The sequence below is a fragment of the Enhydra lutris genome, unplaced genomic scaffold (assembly GCF_002288905.1).
Source record: "Enhydra lutris kenyoni isolate GAN:26980312 unplaced genomic scaffold, ASM228890v2 scaffoldscaffold56, whole genome shotgun sequence".
NCBI lineage: Eukaryota > Metazoa > Chordata > Mammalia > Carnivora > Mustelidae > Enhydra > Enhydra lutris.
In genome coordinates, this window is record NW_019154140.1 from 1,626,513 (window position 1) to 1,654,037 (window position 27,525).

At 36.1% G+C, this 27,525-nt stretch overlaps 1 protein-coding gene across 7 annotated transcripts in view; it reads left to right on the forward strand.

Moving 5' to 3' along the window:
• Window positions 1-27,525, forward strand: part of LOC111157922 (periphilin 1) — a 155,913-nt gene that overhangs the window by 81,180 nt on the left and 47,208 nt on the right. For all 7 annotated transcript variants that reach the window (XM_022519663.1, XM_022519658.1, XM_022519662.1 and 4 more), the window contains 2 exons: window positions 6,928-7,044; window positions 25,340-25,480. In XM_022519663.1, coding sequence (XP_022375371.1) covers window positions 6,928-7,044; window positions 25,340-25,480 — 258 coding nt within the window. The remainder of the gene's footprint in view (window positions 1-6,927; window positions 7,045-25,339; window positions 25,481-27,525) is intronic.

Consider the following 27,525-nt stretch of genomic DNA (forward strand, 5'->3'; position numbering starts at 1 on the left):
TCCATGTTCAGGGATTGGAAAGATTAATATTCTTAAAATGTCCACACTACTCAAAGCAATCTATAGATTCTGTGCAATTCTTATAAAAAACCAATGGTATTTTTCACAGAACTAGAACAAATCGTCCTAAAATTTGTATGGAACCACAGAAGACCCCAGATGACCAAAGCAGTTTTAATAAGAGCAAAGATGGAGGCATCATGCTTCTTGATTTCAAACTATATTACAAAGCTGTAGTTATCCCAACAGTATGGTATTGGCATAAAAACAGACATATCAATCAGTGGAAAAGAATAGAGACCTCAGAAGTAAACCCATGCATATATGGTCAATGAATTTACAGAGCAGGAGCCAAGAGTATATAATAGGAAAAAGGGCAGTCTTTTCAATAAATAGTGTTGGGAAAACTGAGCAACATACAACATAATGAAACCGGACCCCTAGTTTACACCATATATGAAATCAACTCCCAAGTGGATTAAAGACTTGAAAGTGAGACCTAAAACATTAGAAGACCTAGAAGAAAACATAGGTGGTCAGTTCTCTGGCATCAAGTCTTGGCAATGAGTTTTTTAGATTCAGCACCAAAAGTGGAGGCAGCAAAAGCAAAAATAAACAAGTGGGATCACTTTAAAGTAAAAAGCTTCTGCACAGCAAAGGAAAACAATCAACAAAATGAAAAAAGCAACCTAAGGAATGGTAGAAAATATTTACAAATCATGAATCTGATAAGGGGTTATTATCTAAAGTATATGAAGAACTTAAACAACTCAATAGCAAAAAAATCAAGCAGTCCAATTAAAAATTGAGCAATAGAACTAAAGAGACATTTTTTTCAAGGAAGACATAGAAATGGCCAAGAGGTATACAAAAAGGTACTCAATATCACTAATTATCTGGGAAATAGAAATCAAAACTATAGTGAGATAGCATCTCAACGGCTGTTAGAATGACTGTTGTCAAAAAGATGAGGTAACAAATGTTAGTGAGGGTGTGGAGGAAAGGGAACCCTTGTGCACTGTTGGTAGGAATGTAAATTCGTGTAGCCACTATGGAAAACAGCATGGGGATTCCTCAAAAAAGTAAAAATAGGACTGTCATATGATCCAGAAATCCCATATTTGGGTATATATCCAAAGGTAATGAAGAGAGGATCTCAAATGCTGTTCATTGCAGCATTATTCATAGTAACCAAGACCTGAAAACAACCTGTGTCCTTCTACAGATAAATGAATACAGAAGATGTGGTATATATACACAGTGGAATATATTGAACTCTGAGAAAGGACATCCTAGCATTTGTGCCAAATGGACCTTATTACGCTAGTAAGCCAGTTAGAGAAAGACTAAGTACTGTATGATTTCACTTAGATGTGGAATTTAAAGTGGCACCTGGGTGACTCAGTTGGTTAAGCATCTGCCTCTGGCTCAGGTCATGATCTTAGAGTCCAGTGTCAGGCTCCTTGCTCAGCAGGGAGCCTGCCTCTCCCTCTCCTTCTTCCCCCGCTCTTGCTTTCTCTTGTTCTCAAGTAAATAAATAAAATCTTTAAAAAAAATGTGGAATCTAAAAAAGCTGAATTCATAGGAACAGATAAGGGTCAGTAGGGGCTAGGAGTTGAGGGAAAAGGGGAGGAGATGTTGGTCAGAGAGTATCAATTTCCATCTATATGATGGTAAGTTCTGGAGATCTAATGTACAGCATAGTGATTATAGTTAATAATACTGTATACTTAAAATTTGCTAAGAGATCATAAATGTTCTTACCACAAAGAAGAAAATGGTAATTATGTGATGTGATGCAGGTGTTAGCATATGCCATGTTTGTAATTATTTTATAATTTTAAAAAGTAGATCTGTATCTCCATTTTATAGAAAAGTCTCAGAACTTAAATAATTTTCTGAAGATCATAGCTACTCCTCACTATTTCATTCTTATTTCTACCTTCCAGTGTCCCAAAACATGTTGAACAGGTGATCCATGATTCTAATCCTTAATTTGCTCTTTCCATCTGCTCTTAGCAGTTAGAGGTTCTCTTCCCCAACCTCAGGTTGACTTTCCGTAAATGTTGTTACTTGTATTCTCTTCCTTCTTCACTTTTCTGTTTTTCTGTCTTTGGTATATTTGGCTTTTCAGCAAGAGGAGACAGACGTCACCTGGCAGTCTGTGCTGTATTCAGGGAGTAGCTGCTTCACTGCCTCAAAGCAGAAAAGAAAAAAAGATGTCTTTGTGACATCTTGTGTCTTTAGAGCTTTCGCAGAAGTCTGAGGGTTCTAGAATGCTGGTTTTGAATAGGAAAGCTTGATTAAAACTTTGGTTCTGCCTTACCATGTCAGGGGTGCTTTATCCCCTCAGAGACTGGCTTGTTTTTATTGTCAGGTAGAAATGAAAGAAAAAACATAACAGTTGCCCATCCAACTCACTATGAATGTTTAAATTAGGATATATGAAATACTCATTTCTTCTGAAGTATAGTGTAAATATAAGTTACAACATTAGGACTTTGTGGTACATGTTAGTGGGAAGAAACCATAGTGAATTTTAGCAATTTCTTTTTTTTAGGATTTTATTTATTTGAGAGAGAGAGAGAGTGTGCACGAGCAGAGGGGAGGGGCAGAGGGAGAAACAGACTCCCCGCTGAGCAGGGAGCCCCACGCTGGACTCTGTCTCAACACCCTGAGATCATGGCCTGAGTCAAAGGCAGATGCTTAATCTCCAGACCTTCTTCTAAGACCTTTACAGATAATGACTCATTTAATCCCCTTAATAACCCTATCAGCCCTGTGTTTGTTTTTTCTTTTAATTAAATTAAGGTATAATGGGGGCGCCTGGGTGGCTCAGTGGGTTAAGCCGCTGCTTTCGGCTCAGGTCATGATCTCAGGGTCCTGGGATCGAGCCCCGCATCGGGCTCTCTGCTCAGCAGGGAGCCTGCTTCCTCCTCTCTCTCTACCTGCCTCTCTGCCTGCTTGTGATCTCTCTCTGTCAAATAAATAAATAAAATCTTAAAAAAAAAATTAAGGTATAATGTGTTACTTGTTTCAGGGGTACAAGTCTGTGGTTCATCAGTCTTACACAATTCACAGCACTCACTGAAGCACATACCCACCCCAATGTCCATTAACCAACCACCCCATCCCTCCCGCTCCCCTCCCCTCCAGCAACCCTCAGTTTATTTCCTGAGATTAAGAGTATCTTATGGTTTGTCTCCCTCTCTGATTTCGTCTTGTTTCATTTTTCTCTCCCTTCCCCTATGGTCCTCTGTCTTGTTTCTCAAATTCCTCGTATCAGTGAGATCATATGATAATTGTCTTTCTCTGATTGACTTATTTCGCTTAGCATAATAGCTTCCATCCATGTTGTTGCAAATGGCAAGATTTTGTTTTTTTGATGGCTGCATAATATTCCATTATGCATGTGCATGCGTGTGTGTATCACATCTTTATTCATTCATCTTTTGAAGGACATGTAGGCTCTTTCCATAGTTTGGCTGTTGTGGACATTGCTGCTATAAATATTAGGGTGCACATGCCCCTTCGGATCACTACTTTTGTATCTTTAGGGTAAATACTCAGTAGTGCAATTGCTAGGTTGTAGGGTAGCTCTATTTTCAACTTTTTGAGGAACCTCCATACTGTTTTCCAGAGTGACTGCACCAGCTTGCATTCTCACCAACAGTGTGAGAGGTTCCTCTTTCTAAAATTTTAGCTGTTTTTGACAGTAAAAGTAGATATTTTCATTTTTGTCTTAAAATGGAATCAGACTTTCAGAGTTTTAGATCTATGATCGTTTTAAGTATTGGGAAAGTACAGCCTGCTGTGTTCCTTGCCCAGGGTTACATGGCAGCCATGGGACACTTTTATCTAGATTTCCTGATTGGTGGAGGGCTTTTTCTTTTAAGACATTCTGGCTGCCCTCATGTAGGAATAATTTTTCAGAATTTGTTTCTTACTGTTAGAAGTTAATTTCAAATGAGTTTTTCAGCTGTATGGATTTAATGAAAGATGGATGGAAGATTTCAGCTGTAGAAGATTTTATTCCATCTTTACTGGAGAGAACTTAACAATGTTTGTTTTATTTTTACTCTCTAACTTTCTCTTCAAAACAGATACCAAAGGGGCACCTAGGTGGCTCAGTGGGTTAAAGCCTTTGCCTTCAGGTCACGTCATGATCTCAGGGTCCTGGGATCGAGCCCCGCATCAGGGTCTTTGCTTGGCGGGGAGCCTGCTTCCTCCTCTCTCTCTGCCTGCCTTTCTGCCTACTTGTGATCTCTGTCTCTCAAATAAATAAATAAAATATTAAAAAAAAAAAAAAAAGATACCAAAAAATGGGGCATACGTTTTTTTCTTTGATATATTCATACATATGTTGTTGTTTATTCTAACTTACTTTGTCTTTTTAACTTTTTTTAAAAGATTTTATTTATTTTATTTTATTTGAAAGAGAGAGTGTGAGCAGGGAGGCGGGCCAGGGAGAGAGGGAAAAAGCAGGCTCCCAGCTGAGTGGGGAACCCAGTGTGAGGCTTGATCCTAGGACCCAGTAATCATGACTTGAGCTGAAGGCATATGCTAAAGGGACTGGGCCATCTAGGCACTCCTGTTTTTGTTTTGTTTTGTTTGTTATTAACTTTAAAAAAAAAGATTTTATTATTTATTTGACAGATCATAAGTAGGGAGAGAGGGGGAAACAGGCTTCTTGCTGAGCAGAGAGCCCGATGTGGGGCTCGATCCCCGGACGCTGAGATCATGACCTGAGCTGAAGGCAGAGGCTTAACCCACTGAGCCACCAAGGCGCCCTTGTTTTTTTTTTGTTTGTTTGTTTTACTTTTTAATCTATTATTAGGTAATAATGAGGTATTACTTCTACCTTTTTAACATTATGTGTGGATAGGGCTTTAGAGTGACATATTTAGGCTTCTTCAGAAGCTGTGGTAACACTCTACGTACATACACTGTTACTGTCTTTCAGTAAATATTATGGATGTCCAGCTGGTAGTTTGGTGAATTGAATAAGCTGTGGAAGGAGTTCAGGGGCCTTTGTCATGAGTTCCAGCTTAACATTTACTAGTGACTGGGCAAATCACTAGCTTTTAGACATTCACTTTTCTTGGTTTATAAGTTAGGGTGATAAAGTCTGCCTTAACTACCTTCATGGAATTCCATTTAATTAAAATACTTTTTAAGGTGTGCATATAAAAGCACTTTATAAATGGTAGTATAATGTGGAGACTTTTAAAGATTTACTTATTTTTATTTGAGAAAGAGAGCGAGAATGAGTGGGAGGCAGAGGGAGAGGAAGAGAGAATCCCAGGCAGACTGTGTTGAGTACAGAGCCTGATAGGGGGCTTGATGTCATGACCCTGAGATCACAACCCCAGCTGAAACCAAGAGTCAGATGTTCAACCAGCTGTGCCACCCAGGCGACCCTAATGTGAAGATTTTTAATGCCACTGTCATCCAGAGGAGGTATGTTTGGAATTAATGATGTGACTTTAGAGAAGATGTGGAGACAAAATTAGAGGTGAAAGACACAGTTGATGAAAATGTTTGCTCATAAAATAGAATGTAATCAGAGCTACTATATAGGCACAAGGAACAAATTTTTCTAATTTGGCTTAGGTTGTTTTTTTTTTCCCCCCTTTTTAAAGAGAGGGGGAGGGACAGAAGGAGAGGGAGACAGAATCTTAAGCAGCTCCATGTCCATGCTCAATGGGGACTCGATATCCTGACCCTGAGATCATGAGCATAAGGATCATGAACTCAAGAGTCAGACACTTTGAGACACCCAGATGTCCGTTGGCTTAGAACTTTTACATCTTATTTTGTTATGTAGGTCTATAAACAGTATTATGGGAATCATGTGATCCAGAAAAAAAATTTTATTTTCTTCATTTTTATGTTGACCTCATGAACTGATTGATTTTCAAATGTTTTACTATAACTGATTTATATCAGTTAATATGGAAAAGAAAGAAAAATTGAAGTACCAAACACTGTGTTAGGTACTTTCAGGTCTATTACTTCTCTTGATTCTCACAACTACTTTATAAAACAGTGAATTTTATTAACATCTGTTTTGTAAATGAGGAAAAGAAGTCTTCACAGTGTCATAAATTTTGCATATAATATCATCTACCTAGCAAGTGATGAACCTGGCATTCAAACCCAGGTCTGTCTGTAACCTGAAATTCCATACATTGTTTGATATTGGGTATGGTTGAAGAAGGGAACCAGTAGAAGTATCAAAAAAATGAAATTTAAGTGTATAAATATTGTGTAAAAAGTAGGATTTATATAAATTATTACAAATTATAAAAATGGCATATCTGACTTTTCTGTTGCATTAGTTATAAATTTACCTTGATATTTTGGCATTATTTATTTTATTGAATATAATTCAAGATACAACATTGAAATCAGTATGATGTCCTATATTAAATACTGTTAATATATTAGTTAACTGTCAGTGTCTTTGTTCCTTAAGATGAATTTTTGCAGTTCTATATAAATGAAATTAGGAGTCAGAGCTAATCTGTATGGCCAAAAGGAATTATTGCTACTTAAAGAAATTCTGTATTGAATATTTTTAAAAAAGCAAATAAAGAATGTACTTGTTATCTATATAAATTTGGAGGGTTACATGATTTTAAGGTAAGTGGGATATACTTCTTTTTATTATTAAAGATTTTATTTCTTTGATGGTGAGCACAAGCAGGGGGAGTGGCAAGTGGAGGGAGAGGGAGAAGCAGGCTCCCTACAGATCCGGAAGCCCTATGTAGGGCTTGACTCCAGGACCCTGGGTTCATGACCTGAGCAAAGTCAGATGCTTCATCGACTGAGCCACCCGAGTGCTCCTGGGATATACTTCTTTATGTATTGGAAGTTTAAATGCTTTTGAGAATTGTAATAGAACTGTTCTTTTGTTTTTATTAGGTGTTAGACAAACCTAGTAGGCTAACTGAAAAGGAACTTGCTGAGGCTGCAAGCAAGTGGGCTGCTGAGAAGCTAGAGAAGGCAGAGGAGAGTAACTTACCTGAAATTGAGTATGAGGTAAGCCATAATTTCCCCTTGATGTTTCGCATGAAGAATTTTGTCTGGGTTTTAAATTATGGGTGGGAAATATTTGATTTGTTCTAGTACTTTAAAATAAACCTGGAGAAAATAGCTTCATGGATTATAAACATCTGCCACACAGAGTAATAATATGAATATGAATGATTCTGAGTTCAGTAATTGAATTATACCTGAATTTCTCTAGTAGTTTAGAACTGATAGAATAGAATAAATAGGGAATATAAGGAAAATGCATTATTTATCCTTCTTTTATGGGCTTTGCTGTTAAAAGTATCTCTAGAAATCATGCTAAGCCACTGGTCATAAACCAGTGAATTCAGAATAAAAATCTTTTTAGATGTTTGATCTTGGGCTATATTTATATCACATTTTATATTCTATGCAAATTATCTCATAAATATCCCAAGAAATGAAATGACACATTGTTTGCGTTAAGGTGATCTTTGATGAGTCTTGAGTACCAAAAGATGAGAGCATTTTTGGGTCCATAGAATACTGTTTATGAATTTTTGCATTAAAGCATTTGAAAATGAACTCAGACTTTTCTATATAACCTAGCACATCTCTCACAGGGAAATATAGGTGTTTCATTAGCATGGTGCTAAAGGGATTATTTTAGTATAATGGGTAGAGAATATAAAAATCTCTATACCATGATAGATTATGTAAATTTGAAGATTTCTGGCTTTTCAAAACATTTTAAGATACCTTTTATAGAAGGTCCTTTGATAAAATGGATCCAGCATTAGAATTTGATATAAAATGTATATACCTACATAAATCTTTATGTACCTGCAAAAATCCTTTCCAAAATAACTAATGTACATGGCCCATAGAAAGTACAAACCACTACAGACCCTATCAGTACATACACAAATAAAGCCTCTCTTTTTTAAAATGCTGATCTGTCATTTAGGTATCGATTATTCTTAAATAGGTCAGGGTTTCCTTGTTGTTGTACCTGTAATGGTAGGTATTTATACATATTCTTAAGTGACTGTATCAACACCATCTAGCTGTCCCTTTTTGGCACCTTTCCAGCACTATTTAAAAGCATGAACAATAAAGTAATTTATAGGGCCATTTTGTTTATTTTCTAAATACTTAGAATAGTGGTTTTTATATTAATAATAATAATAGGTCTGTATACTTCAAAATTGCTGTTTTGGAGAGCTGATAATTTTTTTCAGAGTACTTAAAAACTTCCAAAAATACCACTTTCTTGTTTGCTTTAATACTCTCCAGTTAACAAGCTTTATTAAGATATATTCATCTTCTATTTGCAAACGACATATCAGATAAAGGGCTAGTATTCAAAATCTATAAAGAACTTATCAGACTCAACACCCACAGAACAAATAATGCAATCAAGAAATGGGCAGAGGACATGAACAGACATTTCTGCAAAGAAGACATCCAGATGGCCAACAGACACATGAGAAAGTGCTCCACATCACTTGGTATCAGGGAAATACAAACCAAAACCACAATGAGATACCACCTCACGCCAGTCAGAATGGCTAAAATTAATAAGTCAGGAAATCACAGATTCTGGCGAGGATGCAGAGAAAGGGGAGCCCTCCTACACTGTTGGTGGGAATGCAAGCTGGTGCAACCACTCTGGAAAACAGATGGAGGTTCCTCAAAAAGTTGAAAATAGAGCTACCCTACCACCCAGAAATTGCACTAATGGGTATTTAACCTAAAGATGCAAATGTAGTGATCTGAAAGGGCACGTGCACCCGAATGTTTATAGCAGCAATGTCCACAATAGCCAAACTATGGACAGATAAATGGATAAAGAAGATGTGGGGTATATATACAATGGAATACTATGCAGCCATCAAAAGAAATGAAATCTTGTCATTTGCGACGATATGGATGGAACTAGAGGGTATTATGCTTAGTGAAATAAGTCAATCAGAGAAAGACAATTATCATATGATCTCCCTGATACAAGGAAGTTGAGAGGCAAAGTGGCGGGTTTGGGGAGTAGGGAAGGAAAAAAGGAAACAAGATGGGATTGGGAGGGAGACAAACCATATGAGACTTTTTTTTTTTTTAAAGATTTTATTTATTTATTTGACAGAGATCACAAGTAGACAGAGAGGAAGAAGCAGGCTCCCCACTGAGCAGAGAGCCCGATGTGGGGCTCAATCCCAGGACCCTGAGATCATGACCTGAGCTGAAGGCAGAGGCTTTAACCCACTGAGCCACCCAGGCGCCCCCATAAGAGACTCTTAATCTCACAAAACAAACTGAGGGTTGCGGGGGTGGTGGTGGGAGAGGGGGACAGGGAGAGGATGGTTGGGTTATGGACACTGGGGAAGGTATGTGCTAGGTATGGTGAGTGCTGTGAAGTGTGTAAACCTGGCGATTCACAGACCTATACCCCTGGAGCTAATAATACATTATATGTTAATAAAAACATAAAAAATTTTAAAATGATATATTCATCTTCCATATCATTTTTATACCTCTTAATTGGGGGGAAAAAAGAAAACAACAATCCTCACTATCAACCTTCCCCAGATTTTAAATATTTTTTAAAAATACTTATTGCTTGAGTGGATCTTGAGTCTTAATAGTCAGTGACATTGAGTCTAGAAAGACTTTCTTTTTAACCTCCTTATTTTTTATTTTGAATTAATAAGTAAAAAACAGTAAAAATCTGTAAGTGGGATGATAGGTCAGCCATGATGTTTTGTTGAACCAAAGGCAAGGTAAGTGAGGGTAGGATTGAGATCTCTTTGATATGTTTGTTACAGGGTATACATCATTAATGTTGAGCAACATCATCAATTTCATAGCACTGTCTACAATGTTTTTCAAGTTAGTTTGATACTTTCTTATACTGGAAATAAAGCATTTGGGAAATTTTTATGATATTCTTTTATTTAAAAACTTAATCCCACTTGTGATTTATTAACATTTTGCTCAGATAGTAACTTTTGTCTCCGTCAGTCTTTACATAGTTACTCTTTTCTGTGATCTATGCTTTTTGAGAAATAGAATTTTGACTTTGATTCTGTAAACTTGTATCTGATTTGATAGAATAAGCTGGAAGGAAAAAAGGACTTTGGTGCTGGGAAAGAGATTGGCATAATACTGTGTGTGTGTGTGTGTGTGTGTGTGTGTGTTTAAATGTACTTGTGACAGTATTTTTATTTTATGGGTTTTTTTTTGAAGTTTTTTTTAAAGATTTTATTTATCTGAGAGGGAGAGAGGGATTGAATGAATGGGGGAAGGGGCAAAGGGAGAAGCAGATTCCCCGCAGAGCTGGGAGCCCAACGTGGTACTCGATACCAGGACCTTGGGATCATGACCTGAGTCGAGGGCAGATGTTTAACCAACTGAGCCACCCAGGTGCCCTGAAGATTTTTTTTTAAAGGAATCTCTACACCCAGCCTGGGGCTCGAACAAAGCAACACTGAGATCAAGAGCTACATGCTCTACCGACTGAGCCAGCCATGCAGTTCTTTATGTGAGTTACTTAAGTAATGGTCCATGTACTTCAGAAACATTGTGTAGGTTCATTTTTATGACTAGAGAGAGATTAAATATTTATTTTTCCAGTTTATCTTCTCTTGCTGCCATGAATATAATTTTAAGCAATTCATTTGGGAGACCATGTAGTTTACAGAAAGTTCAGTGAAATTGAAGATACATTCAGTGATATACTTAAATATTCAGGAATGTTGTAATTCAATCTGCTGTTCAGTTTTGTACTTTTACCTTTTGGACTCTAATAGTATGTGCTAGAAAACTAATTCTAGGGAGTCTTTGTGATCTGAGGGGGAAAAGAATATTCTATTAGCCATTATGTTTGGGAAATGCTAGCTTTAAAAGAGGTAGGTTATTTTAATATTGCAGTACTTGACAGAGATTTTAGTATGTTAATATGCTCATCAGTGGTCTGTGAAGGAAAATAAATAATAAATTTTGCATAATTTAGCAGACTTGACTATGAAATTTTTCACAGTGCATATTTTAGGAGTAGTATTTTAAGTTATATATTTTCAGAAAATAGTACTGTACTGCCTTTCTCCTAGTTTGCTTAAATTCACTCAGTACTCATTCTGCATCTACTTGTGTCAAACAGTGCATTAGCCACACCATCCAAGCTGTCTGGGAGCTTGCAGTCAAGTTTTGTAGAGACATAATTTACCATCCTCAAACTTTTGACTATAAGAATAAAAAGCAGATAACTTGGAGGCAGTACCTGTCCCAGTAGAACAGGTTGATTCTTCTTATAGAAGAAAATTTTGACATTTTTCTTAAGTGTGACCATATGATTTATGTGGTTTCCACATATGAAGTGTCATTTTCTACTTCACTATCTCTGCTTATTCTTTCTCCAGTGTAGAATATCCATTCTTCATGGCCTTTCTAATTCATATTCATTCAGTGCAATCAGTAGTGTTTGACATAAGACTCAAGATCTTTTTTTTTTTTTTTTTAAGTTTTTATTTAACAGAGAGAGAGATCACAAGCAGGCAGAGAGGCAGGCAGAGAGGAGGAAGCAGACTCCCCGCTGAGCAGAGAGCCCGACATGGGGCTCGATCCCAGGACGCTGAGACCATGATCTGAGCCGAAGGCAGAGGTTTAACCCACTTAGCCACCCAGGCGTCCCAAGATCTTTCTTGATTCTGTTTTCTTCTCCTTCCTGTTTAAAATTTTATGCTGCTTTGTCACTGATGAACTTATTATTGCCCTTATTAAAAATACTGTTTTTACTTGTCTTGTTATATATACACTGAATGCATCTCAGGCGCTTGTCTTGTTTTCCCTCTACAGTACAGAATTATATATGTCTAATTAGTTTAACTAAATTTAATTGTTAATAAACCCTTTTAGTATCAGTTCAAGTTATTTTTCTCTTCTTGCTGTTTATTTTCCAAAAACACATGTCTGCTCTGATGTGCTTTCTGTCCTCATCACTTTAAATTTTTGTGTGTCTCCCTGGAATTACGATGAAACCTGAAATTCCTATTTTCAGTGTACTTTAAACTTCAACAGTTCTTTTTTTTTTTCATTAGCCTTATTAAAATGGAATCTAGTGACGGATTTTGATCTTGGGATTTAGTCAGAACTGGTAGTATAAATAATCCAACTTCCTTAACATCATATCATCATTCAAAACTAATTGTTGTTTGCCTGCTGTTAAAAGCATGATATTGATACTGGGGTTTCTATCTTAAATACCTTTAACATAAAGTTTACAATCTTAACCATTTTTAAGTGCATAGTTTAGTGGTATTAAATACATTAGCATTAGTGTACAGCCATCTCCCCACCATTCATCCTCATAACTCTTTTCATCTTTGTAAAACTGAAACTGTACCCATTAAATGATAACTCCCCAAAGCAATTTATCAGTTGATCTTCCCAGCCCTGGCAACCACCATTATGTTTTCTACCATTAAAATCTTTTTTATTAACACATAATGTATTATTTGCTTCAGGGGTACAGTTCTGTGAATCATCAGTCTTACACAATTCACAGCACTTGCCATAGCACATACCCTCCCCAATGTCCATCACCCAGCCACCCCATCTCTCTCTAACATTAAGATTGTGACTACTCTAAGTACCTCATATAAGTGGAATTGTAAATATTTATTGTTTGTGATTGGCTCCTCCAGTTTGTGTAATGTCCTCAAGGGTCATCCATGTTGTAGCATATCACAGAATTTCCTTCCTTATTGAAGCTCAGTAATATTCCATTGTGTGTATGTACCACATTTTGCTTATCCATTCATCTGTCAGTAGATACTTGGATTGCTTCTACATTTAGCTGTTGTGAATAATGCTGCTCTGAACATGGATATCCAAATATCTTCAAGACCCTGCTTTCAGTTCTTTTGAATATGTATTCAGAAGTGGAATTCCTGGATCATATGGTAATTGTATTTTTAATTTTTTAAGGAACTTCCATACTGTCTTCCACAATGACTGTACTATTTTATATTCCCACCAACAGTACGCAAGAGTTTCTAATTGCTCCACATCCTCACCATCACTTACAGTTTTCTGGGTTTTGGCTAGTAGCCACCCTGATGGGTGTGAGGTCGTATCTCATTATAGTTTTGATTTGCATTTCACTAATGACTAGTGATGTTTTCTCTTGTGCTTAATGGCCATTCATATATCTTCTTCGAAGAAATGTGTATTTAAGTTTATTGCTTATTTTTTTGTTTCCTTGTTGTTGAGTTTTAGAAGTTTTCTATATATTCTATACCTAATCCCTTATCAGATATATGATTTGCAAATATTTCTCCCATTCTGTGGGCTGCCTTTTTACTCTGTTAATAGTGCTATTTGATAAGCATTAAGCTTAATCATTAAGTCCAGTTTTTCTATTTTTTCTTTTGTTACCTGTGCCTTTGATGTCTTGAAGAAGAAATCAGTGGCCAATCTAAAGTCATGAAGCTTTTGTCCTGTGTTTTCTTCTAAGAGTTTTATTATTTTAGGTCCTACATTTAGGTCCTTGTTCCACTGTGAGTTAATTTTTATATATGGTGTTAGGATAGGGTCCAGCTTCATTCTTTTGCATGTTGATATCCAATTTTTCAGTATCATCTGTTAAAAGGGGTGTAGTTTTCCCATTGTATGGTCTTGGCATCCTTGTTAAAAAACATTTAACATGTATGTGACGACTTCTGGGCTCTTTTCTATTCCAGTGGTTTATATGTTTGTCTTTATGCCAGTATTAAACTGATTTGATTAATGTAGCTCGGTGGTAAGTTTTGAAATCAGGAAGTGTAGAACTTCTGCTTTTGCTCTTTTTCCAGGCTTATTTTAGGTATCCTGGGTCCCTTCAGATTCCTTATGAATTTTAGTAGAGGGTTTTTTTTTTTTTCTTATTTCTGTAAAAAATGGCATTGGTATTTTGGTAGGGAGTGCCTTGAAAATGTAGATTGCTTTGGGTATTATTGACATTTTAATAATATTAAGTCTTTGCAGTGTGTGCACATGGGATGTGTTTTCATTTATGTTTTATTTCAGCAGTGTTTTTATAGTTTTCATTATATAAATTTTTCATCTCCTTGGTTAATTCCTAAATTCTGTCCTTTTTGATGCTATTGTAAGTGGAATTCTTCTGTGATTTACTTTTTAAATTATTTTGTTGTTCATCTACGAAATGCAATTAATTTTTACCTGTTGAGTTTGTATCTTGCTACTTTGCTGAATTCATTTATATTGTGTGTGTTAGTGTTTGTGTGTGTGTGTGTGTAATCTTTAGGGTTTTCTACATATAAGGTCGTATCTGCAAAAAGAGAATTTTATTTATTCCTTTCTAATTTGCATACCCCTTCTCCTCTCTCCTCTCCTTCCCTAACTGCTCTGACTAAAACTCCCAGTACTGTTTTGCATAGAAGTGGTGAAAGCGGGGTTCCTTGCCTTGTCCCTGATCTTAAAGAAAGATCAGTGTTTCAGTACTGAGTGTGAGGCTAGTTGTGGGTTTTTCATATATGGCTTTTATTATGCAGTTTACTTCTGGTCCTAGTTTGTTGAGTATCTCATCATGAAAGGGTGTTAAATTTTGTCAGATGCTTTTTCCATATGAATTGAGATGATTGTGTAGATTTTTTCCCATCATTCTGTTGATGTAGAGTATTACATTGATCAGTTTTCCTGTGTTGAACTATCCCTTGCATCTCAGGAATAAATCCCACTTGCGCATGATGTATAATCCTTTTAATATGCTGCTGAATACTTTTTGCTAGTGTTTTTTTGAGATTTTTGGCATCAGTGTTCCTAAAGGATATGGGACTGTATAGCTTTTGTTGTAATGTCTTTGTCTGGCTTTGGTTTCGAGGTAATAATGTCCCCTTAGAATGAATTAGGAAGTGTTCCTTCCTCTTCAGTTTTTTTGAAAGAGTTTTAAAAGGCTTGATATTCTTTAAATTTTTGGTAGAGCTTATTATCAGTGAAACCATTAGATTCATGGCTTTTCTTTATTGGGAAATTTTTTATTACTGATGTTAATTTCCTTAGAAGTTACAAGTCTATTTAGATTTTCTATTTCTTCTTGACTTAGTCTTGGTAGGTTTTGTATTTCTAGGAATTGTCCATTTTATTTAGGTTATCCTATTAGTCAGCATGCAGTTATTCATAATATTCTCTTAATAATCCTTATTTCTATACAATTGGTAGTAACGTTCACACTTTCATTTTTGATTTTAGTAATTTGAGTCTTCCCTTTTTTTTTCTTAGTTCTTCCAGCTAAAGGTTTGTCAATCATGATCTTTTCGAAGAAGCAGCTTTTTATTTCTTTGATTTTTTTTTTCTTTTCTTTCTTTCTTTTTTTTTTTTTTTTAAGATTTATTTATTTGACAGAGAGGGACACAGCAAGAGAGGGAACAGAAGCAGGGGGAGCGGGAGAGGGAGAAGCAGGCTTCCTGCCAAGCAGGGAGCCCAATGCGGGGCTCGATCCCAACCAGGACCCTCGGATCATGACCTGAGCGGAAGACAGACACTTAACAACTGAGCCACCCAGGTGCCCCATGATTTTTTTCTCTTGTTTTCTATTTATTTCATTTACCTATGCTCTAATCTTTATTTCTTTCTTTCTGCTAGCTTTGGGTTTAGTTCTGTTTTTTTCTAGTTCCTTAAGTTGTGAAGTTAGGTTATTGATTTGAGTTTGTTCTTTTTTTTTTTTTTAATATAAGTGTTTATAGCCATTAATTTCCCTCTTAGCACTGGTTTGCTGCTTCTCCTAAGTTTTTATACATTGTGTTTTCACTTTCTTTGTCTCTAAGTATTTTCCTACTTTTCATGTGATTTCTTCTTTGGCTCATTGCTTGTTTAAAATTGTGTTGTTTAATTTCCACAATTTTCTGAATTTTCCAGTTTTACTTTTTAAATTTATTGACATTTTATATATGGCCTAACACTTAAGTCTGTTGAAATACTGTCTCATGCACTTGAGAATATATTCTGTTGTTGTTGGATAGAGTGACCTTTGTCTGTTAGATCTACTTTGTGGATTGTCTTATTTAAGTCCTCTGTTTCCTTACTTTCATCTGATTTTTCTTTCAATTATTGTGACAAGGGTACTGAAGTCTTCAGCTGTTACTGTATAACTATTATTTCTCCTTTCAGTTCTGGCATTTTTTACTTCATATATTTTGATGCTGTGTCATTAGGTCAATAGATACTTGTAATTGTTAAATCTTCTTGCTGCATTGAACCTTTTATTAATATATAATACCTTGTCTCTTGTAACCTTTTTTGATTTAAAGTGTTTTGACTGATATTGGTGTAGCCACACCTACTTTTTTTAAGTTACTATTTGTATGGAATATCTTTTTCCATCCTTTTACTTTCAACATGTTTGTGTCTTTGAGTCTGAAGTAAGTCTTGTAGACAGTATATTGTTGCGTCATGTGTTTTTATCTGTTCTGCCAATCTTTGTCCTTTGATTGGAGGGTTTAATCCATTAAAATTTAATTAATTACTGAGAAGAAGGGCTTCTGTCCTTGGGCTATTTGTTTTTCACATGCCCTGTATCTTTTGTCCCTCATTTCCTGCATTCTTACATTCTTTTGTTTAATTGATTCTGTAGGGGACGGGTAGTGAAATGTTAAATTCTTTCTTAATTTCTTTTTGTACATATTCCTTGCCTATTATCTTTGTGGTTACCACAAGGATTACATTTATATCCTAAGGTTATACACTAATTTGTATTTATATCAGTTTAAGTTCAATAATACACAAAAACTCTGCTCCTCTACAGCTCCATCTCTACCCCTTTTAGTTTTTGATGTCACAAAATTATATCTTTTTATACATTATGTGCCCCAAAACATAAACTAATAATTCTTTTAAATGCAGTAGTCTCTTGAGTTATCTAGAAAACAAAATTTGGAGTTATAGTAATACTAGCTTTTTCTTTTTCTTTTTTTTTTAAGTAGGCTCCACACCCACCATGGAGCCCAGTGCAGGGCTTGAACTCATGACTCTGAGGTCAAGACCTGAGCTGAGATCAAGAGTTGGAAGCTTAATGAGTGAGCCACCCAGGCATGCCGCAGTACTATTAGCCTTTACACTAATAGTGTTCTTTAAATTTATTAGTCTCTTAAATCCAGTGTAGAAAACAAAAGAAAAAAAAGTGCAGTTGCAGAGCATTGGTACAATAATACTAGTTTTTATAATTGCCTGTGTATTTATTTTTATAGAGTTCTTTATTTCTCCATAAGGCTTTGAAGTACTGTGTAGTATCCTTGCAGGACCCCCTTGAGCATTTATTGCAGGGCAGATTTAGTAGCCATAACCTCCCTCAGGTTTTGTTAATCTGAGAATGTCTTAATTTTCCCCTCATTTCTGAAGGACAATTTTCCTGGATATAGGATTCTTGGTTGATAGTTTTTCTTTTATTACGGTTGACGTTTGAACTGCATAGGTCCACTTATATGTCGATATTTTTCAGTAAATGTGTTGGAAAATTTTTTGGAGATTTGCAACAATTTAAAAAGACTCACAGACAAACTGTGTAGCATAGAAATACCCCCCAAATTATGAAAAGGTTAGATATTTTAAGAATGCAATATATAATACATATAGCATACAAAATACATAGTAATTGTGTTGTCATTAAGGCATCTGATTAATAGTAGGCTACTAAGATTTTGGAGAGTCAAAAGTTATACATGGACTTGATTGTGTGGGTGGTTGCCCCCGCCCTTTACCGTGTCATTCAGGGTCAACCACACTTTGATTATGGGTCTACTGTAATCTTGCCTCCAGAGTTTCTGATGAGAAATCTGCTAATCTTCATGAATTTCCCTTGTATATGATGTTTGCTTTTCACTGCTTTCAGTATTCTCTTTTACTTTGTCTTTTGAAAATTTGATTGTAATGTATTTTGGTGTGAGCCTCTTTGAGTTCATCTTACTTAGGTTTTGTTGAGCTTCTTAGATGTTGATATTCAAGTCTTGCATCAAATTTGGAAAGTTTAAAACTATTATTTATTCAAATATTTTTTGCTGCTTTCTCTCTCCTAGATCTCCCACAATGCATATGTTGACCCACTTGCTGGTGTCCTAACAGATTCCTTAGGCTGTTCACTTTTCTTCAATCTTTTTTTTTTCTTTTTTTTTTTTCTCAGACTCTATAATTTTTGTGTTTCTGTCTTCAAATTCACTGATTCTTTCTTTTGTCTACTCAATTCTGCCTTTGGATCCCTTTAGCAAAATTTTCATTTCAGTTATTATACTTTTCAGCTTTGTAATTTATTTGTGGTTTCTTTTTAGGTTTTCTGTCTCTTCATTGGTATTTTATTTTGTTCACATATCATTTTCTTGGCTTTTTTCACATCATTCTTTAATTCTTTGGGCAATTTGAGACAGTAGTTTTAAAGTTTTTTCTGACAGACCTACCATTAGGTATTTTTCAGAGACAGTTTATATTGGTTTATTTTTTTTCCTTCAAGGGACCTTACTTTCCTATTTCTTTTATGCCTTGTGATTTTTTTGTTGAACACTGTGCATTTGAACGTAATAACTGGTAATTCTGGAAAATGAGATTCCCCCCCGCCCCCACTTTTATATTATTGTATGGTGTCTGTGTGCTGGTGATAAGCCTAGGTGTAAATTGAAGGTCTTCTCAGGTCTTTTTTGAGTCTTGGAATGCATAGTCACTTTTTAACTTTCCCTATATAAGCAGGTTTTTTTGTTTTGTTTTGTTTTTGTTTTTTTTAATGTCCTAATATTAACATCTAGCTTTCAAAAAGGGAAAGAAGTGAAAAATAAAGAAAAATGCTACCAGTCCCTTAATTCCCAGGAGTCACTTCAGCTATAATGAGAGGGGTTTGCAACTATAGTAAGAGATATAACAACAATGGCTATCCACCCCTTTCTGATCATAAGTGATCAGAGCACAGATTCTTGATATTTGGAAACGGGCTCCTTTTTGCCTAGCCTGGCTCCTGTAAGCTATGTGCAAGCTGCTTCAAGGAACATAGGTACCTTCCTACCAAGTGGCTGAGAATGGGGATGGGTAGCTGCTATTGTGCTGAGAGCTGAAGTAAACTTCAGTTTACCATCTATGTTGTCTACTGGAAGTTACAAGCCTTCAGGAAAGTCCAGAGTTCCAAAATAGTTACATCAGTTCAAGTTTGCCAGTACAGTTGTTATTTACAATGGGAGACAGATTTCTGATGCTTCCTATGGTGACATCTTCCCTGATTTCCAACCCTTTCTTTCTTAAGTGAGTCATAGGTTTTCAGTTTAATTAGATCCCTTAAAACTTATAATTCAGACTTGTGAAAACCTCTCTCTCTGTCTGCCTCTCTGCCTACTTGTGATCTCTGTCAAATATATAAATCTTAAAAAAAAAAAACATATTGTTGGATTTGGTTTGCTGGTATTTTGCTGAGGATTTTTTGCATATATGTTCATGAGAGATATTAGCCTGTAGTTCTCTCTCTCTCTCTCTCTTTTTTTTTTTTTTTTTTTGTGGTGTTTTTATCTGGTTTTGATATCAGGGTAATGCTGGCCTCCTAGAAATGAATTTGGAAATTTTCCTTCCTCTTGTGTTTTTTGGAATAGTTTGAGAAGAGTAGGTATTAACTCTTCTTTTATTTATTTTTTATTTTTTATTATTTTTTTAAATTTATTTATTTGACAGAGATCACAAGTAGGCAGAGGGGCAGGCAGAGAGAGAGAGAAGAGGAAGCAGGCTCCCTGCGGAGCAGACAGCCTGATGCGGGGCTCAATCCCAGGACCCTGGGATCATGACCTGAGCCGAAGGCAGAGGCTTTAACCTACTGAGCCACGCAGGCACCCCTTTAAGTCTTCTTTTAAATGTTCAGTAGAATTCACCTGTGAAGTTATCCAGTCCTGCATTTCTATTTTTTGGGAGTTTTTTGTTTATGGAGTCCATTTCTTTGCTGGTAAGCAGTCTGTTCAAATTTTTTCTTTACTGCTTTTTCAGTTTTGGTAGGTTCTATGATTCTAGGAATTTATCCATTTCTCCTAGGCTGTCTAATTTGTTGGCATACACTTTTTCATAATAATCTCTTGTAATTGTTTGTATTTCTGTGTTGGTTGTTATTTCTCTTCTCTCATTTGTGACTTTTATGTATTTGAGCCCTTTTCTTGATAAGTCTGGCAAGAGGTTTATCAATTTCAGTGATTTTTTGTTTTCAGAAAAATAGCTGGTTTCATTGTTCTGTTGCTTCTTTAGTTTCTGTATCATTTTTTTCTGCTAGAATATTACTTCTTTCTGCTGATTTTAGGTTTTGTTTGTTTTTCTTTTTCTAGCTTCTTTAGATGTAAAGTTAAGTTGTTTATTTGACATCTTTCTTGATTTGTGAGGTAGGCCTGTATTGTTACATACTTCCCTCTTCGAACCCCTTTTGCTGCATCCTGAAGCTTTTGAACCATTGTGTTTTCATTTTCATTTGTTTCTGTGTACTTTTTAATTTATTTCCGGCTTGACCCAGTCATTGTTTAGTAGCATGTTATTCAACCTCCATGTATTTTTGTTCTTTCCAGACTTTTTCTTGTGGTTGACTTCTAGTTTTGTAGCATTATAGTCAAAATAGATGCATGGTATGACTTTATTCTTTTGAGTTTGTTGAGGCTTCTTTTGTGACCTTCTTTGTATGTTCTCTGTTCTGGAGAATGTTCCAAATGTGCTTGAAAAGAATATGTATTCTGCTCTTTTAGGTTGGAATGTTCTGAATATATCTGTTAAATCCATCTCGTCCAGAGTGTCATTCAAAGCCATTGTTTGGTTGGAATGTTCTGAATATATCTGTTAAATCCATCTCGTCCAGTGTGTCATTCAAAGCCATTGTTGCCTTGTTGATTTTCTCTTTAGATTATCTGTCTACTGATGTGGGTAGGGTATTAAAATCTTCTACTGTTATGGTATTATTATTGATTAGTTCCTTTATATTCGTTATTAACTATTTTATGTATTTGGGTGCTCCCATGTTGGGTGCATAAATATTTACAAGTGTTATATCTTCTCGTTGGATTGTCTCCTTTAAAATTGTATAGTATCATCTTTAGTCTCTTGTTATAGTCTTTGTTTTAAAGTCTATTTGGGCTGATATAAATACTGCTAATCTGGCTTTCTTTTGACATCCATTTGCCTGATAAATGTTTCTCCATTCCTTTACTTTCCATCCATGAGTGTATTTAGGTCTAAAGTGAGTCTCTTGTAAGCATTACATAAATGAGCCTTCTTATCCATTCTGTCACCCTGTGTCTGTTGATTTACATTCCATTTACACTCAAAGTAATTACTGATAGATATGTATTTATTGCCATTCTATTACCTGTTTTGTGGTTGTTTCTGAAGATTTTCTCTGAGCCTTTTCTTTCTCTCTCATAGTTTTGATGGTTTTCTTTAATGATATATGTGATTTTTTTTTCTCTTTATACTTTGTATATTTATTAGTGCTTTTTGTTGGTATCATTAGGTTTGAATATAACATCTTCTGCATATAGCAGTCTGTATTAAGCCAGTGGTTGTTTAAGTTTGAACCCATTCTTTACTCCTCCTCATGTGTTGTCATATTTTACATTCTTTTACTTTGTGTTTCTTGATTGATATTTTAACAAAAATACTCATTTTTAGTGCTTTTCTGTTCCTTTCCTTCATACTTTCACTTTTGGTCTTCCTTTCCACTTAAAGAGTTCCCTTTAAAATTTCATTCAGGGCTGGTTTAGTGGTCATGAACTTCTTTAGTTTTCATTTGTCCAGGAAATTCTTTATCTCTCCCTCTTTTCTGAATGATAGTCTTGCTGGATAGAGTATTCTTGGCTCTGGATTTGTCTTGTTCAGCACTTTGTGTAAAGCATGCTACTTTCTTCTAGCTTGGAAAGTTTCTGCTGAAAAATCCCCTGATAGCCTTATGGGGTTTCCCTTGTATGTAACTCTCTTGTGTTGTCTTGCTGCTTTTAAAAATTGTTTCTTCATTGGTACATTTTGCCACTTTTGTTATAACATGTCTTGGTGTGGATCTGCTTTTGCTGATTTTGTTGGGCTTTGTCTGTGCCTCTTGGATCTAAATATCTGTTTCCTTCTACACATTAGGGAAGTTTCCAGCTATTAGCTTTCAAATAAATTTTCTGCCCCCTTTTCTCTCTCTCTTTCTCTCTCTCTCTCTCTCCTTCTTCTGGGACTCCTATATTGTGAATGTTTTTATGTTTGGTGGAGTCACTGAGTTCCCTGAGTCTCTTTTTTGCATAATTCTTCTTTCTCTCTTTTGTTCATCTGCTTACTTTCCATTATTCTATCGTCTACCTCATTAATTCATTCCTCTGCCTCTTCCAGCCTGCTATCATTGCATCAATCATATCTTGCTTATTGCACTCTTCATCTCTGATTTTTTCTTTTTTCATCTCTATGTTAAGGGTCCTACTGATGTCTTCCACTCTTTTCTCAAGACCAGTGAGTATCCTTATGATCATTGCTTTAAATAGTCCATCAGGCATGTTACTTCTACCTGTTTGGCTTAGATCTCTGGCTGTGACCTTGTCCTGTTCTTTTATTTGGGACAGATTTCTCTGTCTTCTCATTTTGTCTAAGTCTCTGTGTCTGTTGTGTGTTAGGAAAGTCACCTGTGTATTCTGTTCTTGAGGGTAATGGCCTTATGAAGAAGAGGTCTTGTAGTGACCTGCTGTGTCATGTCCCCTGTTCCCTAGGGTCTGGCACTTCCATGAGTCTCTCCAGTGTGTGCTGTGTGTGCTCCGCTGTTTTTTCTTGTCCTCTTATCCTTCAGGCCAGTCCTCTGGGGAGACTCTCTTTGCCTGTTGGGTGGTGTTATGCCCCTGGCCTGAACGTGGTGTGTTTTAACCTGATGTGTTCTGGTGTGCTTGTGAAATGAGACCTGTCACCACTGTAGCCAGAGATGAGGCTGTGCAAAACTCCTGGGTCTGGAGACAGGATGTGGGCAAGGGTTTGGGCCAGTCTAATGGCAAGGGTGTCTACCATGCTGGAACTGAGGCCCGGGTGACTAGGAAGGTCAGTTCTACCAGAGTGTGTGTCTGTTGGAGGAAGGGGGGTCGGGCCTTGGTGTAAGCACATTAAATAGGGAGTGTTGGCACTGCACTGGTTCCCACAGGTGGATCTGTGCTTATGCTGAGGGGCTGGAGAAGGAAATGGTGGCTACATGTTCCTTTGTTCTAGGAGGGTTCTCTCCATGAACACTGCCTCTCTGGGACAACACTCCCAAGATGAAGGAATAACCTCCTCACTCTGTGCCCCAGGCACTCTTCAGATCATTGTTTTTAGTCTGTATGTATGAGGGCAGTTTGTCCCACCTTCTCTCCAATAATAGCAACCCCATTGCCTGGGGGCTTTCCCTTAGCCAAGCCCACTGACCTTTAGAATTCCAGGTTTTAGGGGCCACTGGTTGAAAGAACTCAGTGGAATTCATCCCCTCTTGCTTTCCAAGCCAGTTGCTATGCGGGATTCGTTTTCTCCAGCTTGTGTGTTAGTCTGTCTCTCACCCTTCTCCACTATTGCAGTAGTCACCATCCATTTTTTCTCTCTCAAGCCATGTCTCTGCACTTCCTACTTTCTTCAGGATGGCCTCTTTTTTACCTTTAGTTGTAGAATTCTGCCAGTCTTCATGTTGATTTCTGGAGTATTTAGGAAGATAGTTACTTAGTTGAATTTGTGGGTTGAGACAAGCCTAGGGTCCTCCTACTATGCCGTCACCTTCCTATCTCTATCACACAGTAAATTTTAAAATTTTTATTCAAATTCCAGTTAGTTAACATACAGTTAACATACAATATTAGCTTCAGGTGTACAAAATAGTTATTCAGTACTTCCATACATCAGCCAGTCCTCACCACAACAAATGTCCTCTTTAATCTCCATCACCTGTTTAACACATCCCTCCACTCACCTCCCCTCTGGTAACCACCAGTTCTCTATAGTTAAGAATCTTTTTCTTATTTTTTCTTTTTCTTGTTTTTCCTTTGCTCGTTTGTTTTGTTTTTTAAATTCCATATATGAGTGAAATCATATGGCATTTGTCTTTTTTCTGACTGACTTATATCACTTAGCATAATATACTCTAGCTCCATTCACGTCACTGTGTGTGGCAATACTTCATTTTTCTTTGATGGCTGAGTAATATTCCTGTGTGTGTGTGTGTGTGTGTGTGTGTGTGTGTGTGTGTATACACACACCACATCTTCCTTATCCCTTAGTTGATGGGCACTTGGGCTGTTTCCATAATTTGGCTATCATAGATAATGCTGCCGTAAATGTCACACAGTAAATTTTTAAAAATGATTTTATTTATTTGAGAGAGACAGCACGAGTTGGGGGAGTGGCAGGGGTGGAGGGAGAAGTGGACTCCCCATCGAGCATGGAGCCTGACACAGGGCCCCATCCCAGGATCCTTTTTTTTTTTTTTTTAAGATTTTTCTTTATTTATTTGATAGAGATCACGAGTAGTCAGAGAAGCAGGCAGACAGAGAGTAGGAAGCAGGCTCCCTGCTGAGCAGAGAGCCCGATGCAGGACTCGATCCCAGGACCCTGGGATCATGACCTGAGCCAAAGGCAGAGGCTTTAACCCACTGAGCCACCCAGGTGCCCCCCCATCCCAGGATCCTGAAGTCAGATTTATAACCAACTGAGCCACCAGGAACCCCCACAGTAAATTTTAGAATAAACAAATGAGTATAGTTAAATAATTGCTTTCCCTCACTTTTTTTAAGTTTTTATCTTTTCTACAAAAGTGTTATTGGAAAGTACAGTAGTCAGCTGTGAGCTTTTTTGTGGGATTAGGTATTTAATGAATTATTGCTATGAAATAGAAGTGATTATTATTGCTTTGGGGATTTTTCTTTTCAGTGATTTCAATAAATTTTTATGCTATAGGAGCAAGGTATTTTTAATTTCCGAAAGTAGAGCCCTTTTCCATGTTCTTTTTTAATATGCTTTTGTGTGCCGATCTCTTCCAATCAGGCTTTTTCTCTTCAGTGTTTCTTAAATAGATTGCTTAAGGAATAGTTATAGAACAGAACCTTCTAGCTGTATCTTAATATAGTGTGAAATATAATTTTGGAATGAAGTAAGCTTAGATGCTTTGTCTTACCTAAAATTTTAAAAGTAGCTGTCATTTCCTCTTTGGCCCTCCTCACATATGCTCATTATGCATGGCAAAATTGAAAGTGTTTTCTTAAAACCGGTTGAATTTAGCATTTTCTCTTGATATGTTGTACCAATTAGTGCCTCTACGCATTCATCTTCAGTGCTATATGTAATTAAAGATTTCTAATTTTTTTTGAAGGCAGGATCCACAGCACCATTGTTTATTGACCAGCCAGAGGAGCCTGAGTCAAATGCAACAGATGGCATAGAATTATTTGAAGACAGTCAGCTAACCAGTCGCTCTAAAGCAATAGCATCAAAAACCAAAGAGATTGAACAGGTGAGAATTTAATCTTCTTTAAGTACATAATCTTTTGTTCCTATCACTTTGCACATGGTAGTTAAAGTATTTATTGAATACATGTATTTCATTTTGTTTTTCATGCATGATTCTGAAATTAGAATGTAAGAAACTAAAAATTGATTCGATTTCACAGTAATATTGATCAGTTTGGTCCCCTATTCCTGTTTACTTTTTTATTTTTTCAATAAAAAACAAACTCTATTTAGAGAATATCAATATGCTTGCTAGTATGAAGCAATTTTAAACTATTAAAATCAATAGGAATGGGCTGAAAGAAATTTTAAATATACCAAAATATTAGCGGATGTTATTTTAGAATATTGGGATTACAGACATTTATATTTTTCATTTTACTTTTATGCATTTTTCAAATATTGAAGAAAAAGTGAAGGATAAGTACATAGATTTAATGGTGTCATTCTGAAAAGTTAGAATCTTGTTTTTAATTAAATGGGTTGCGTAAAGAATATTTATAGGTCAGAACTGTCTAGCTGTATTTTACTGCAGTGTGAAATATATTTTTTCAATGGAATAAGCTTAGAGGCTTTGTCTTACCTATTGAGATTTAAAACCATTTTCTTTTAAATCATCACATGGGCTCATTATGCTTAGCAAAATTTAAAAATGTTTTAATGTGGAAATATTACCTGCCTTATAGTGTATTATCACTTTAGAGGATTAAATGAAGTCAATAAAATTTGACTTTTATTTTACATTTATTTTATTTGACATGTTTTATAACATGTAACATGCAGTACAAGTGTGTTTTTTCCCCAGTATAGTTAACATACAGTGTTATATTAGTTTCAGGTATACAGTATAGTGATTCAGCAATTCTGTACATTACTCATTGTGTACAGGTGTTTTTGATGGTTACTCTCCCGTGCTTTGAGTAGATGTCCTATTGTTATATAGTCTTCTAAAACCTATTGGAAATTAAGAATAAAGTTAAATCTTTTCTCAGGGTGCTTTCCAATTTCACATCAGCTAAAACCTATTTTCTGTAGTTGGATAGGAGATCATCTTAATTAAATCCTTATAGTGATTGTACAGTTCATATTGATGCCACCCCAAAGGATAAGAATCTGGATAGGAGATTTGTTATGTAAGCCAGTAGAATTTCAGACTGGTGGTGGTGAGCAGTGTCAGATGCCTGGAAGAATAGAAGTAAAATGAAGAGTGAGAAAATCCTATTTAATTTGTGATATGAAGGTGATTGGTGCCTTACAAATTACCAGTTAATTGACAGCATAAATAAAAGGTTTGCTCCTTCAGTGTATCTTCAACATGCATATGAATATCATTACCCTATGTAGAAATACTGCCCTTTTGTCCTTTTACTCTGACTTACTTTTCTTGGTAGTGCTTTTTTTTTTTTTTTTTTAAACCACTTGACATAATGTTTTTATTTGCTTGTTTGTCCCCCGTCATCATAATGGAAGCTTCATGAGAGCAGTGACTATGTTTTATTACTTTATCTCCATTACCTTATATAGTGATTGGCATGTAGTAGACTCAAAGGAAGTATTTTCTATAGATGGTGAGTGGAGTCATAAACTTGGAAGTGACCTCTGAATAGCTCCTGAGTCACTGTCAGTTAGAGACTGCATCTTAACCTGACCACCTAACATGGTGCCTAAGCCCAGCACTTTGTAGTAAGTGCTAGGGAAGTGTTTACTGAATGAATGATTTAATATTTCTTTTCCACCTAAACAGCAGTTCTTTAAAGGAGAGGCTCTCTTAAGAATATAACTGGTAGATCGCCTCTTGGCCTTTTGGCTAAGACCATGTGAAGAATATAACCGGTAGAAAATTTGAAATAGCAGTGTATGGTAATTTTGTTTTCATTTATTAATATTTCTATCTCCTCTTGTTATTATTCATAGTTGATTTATTTGATCTTAAAAAGATCTGCCAGTCAGATGTGTACAGCCTAGCAGTATACACATAAAATTACTTAGTATGGAATTAATTTTTTGTAGTACTCTATAGACATCCATACATGTTTGACCTATAAGTAT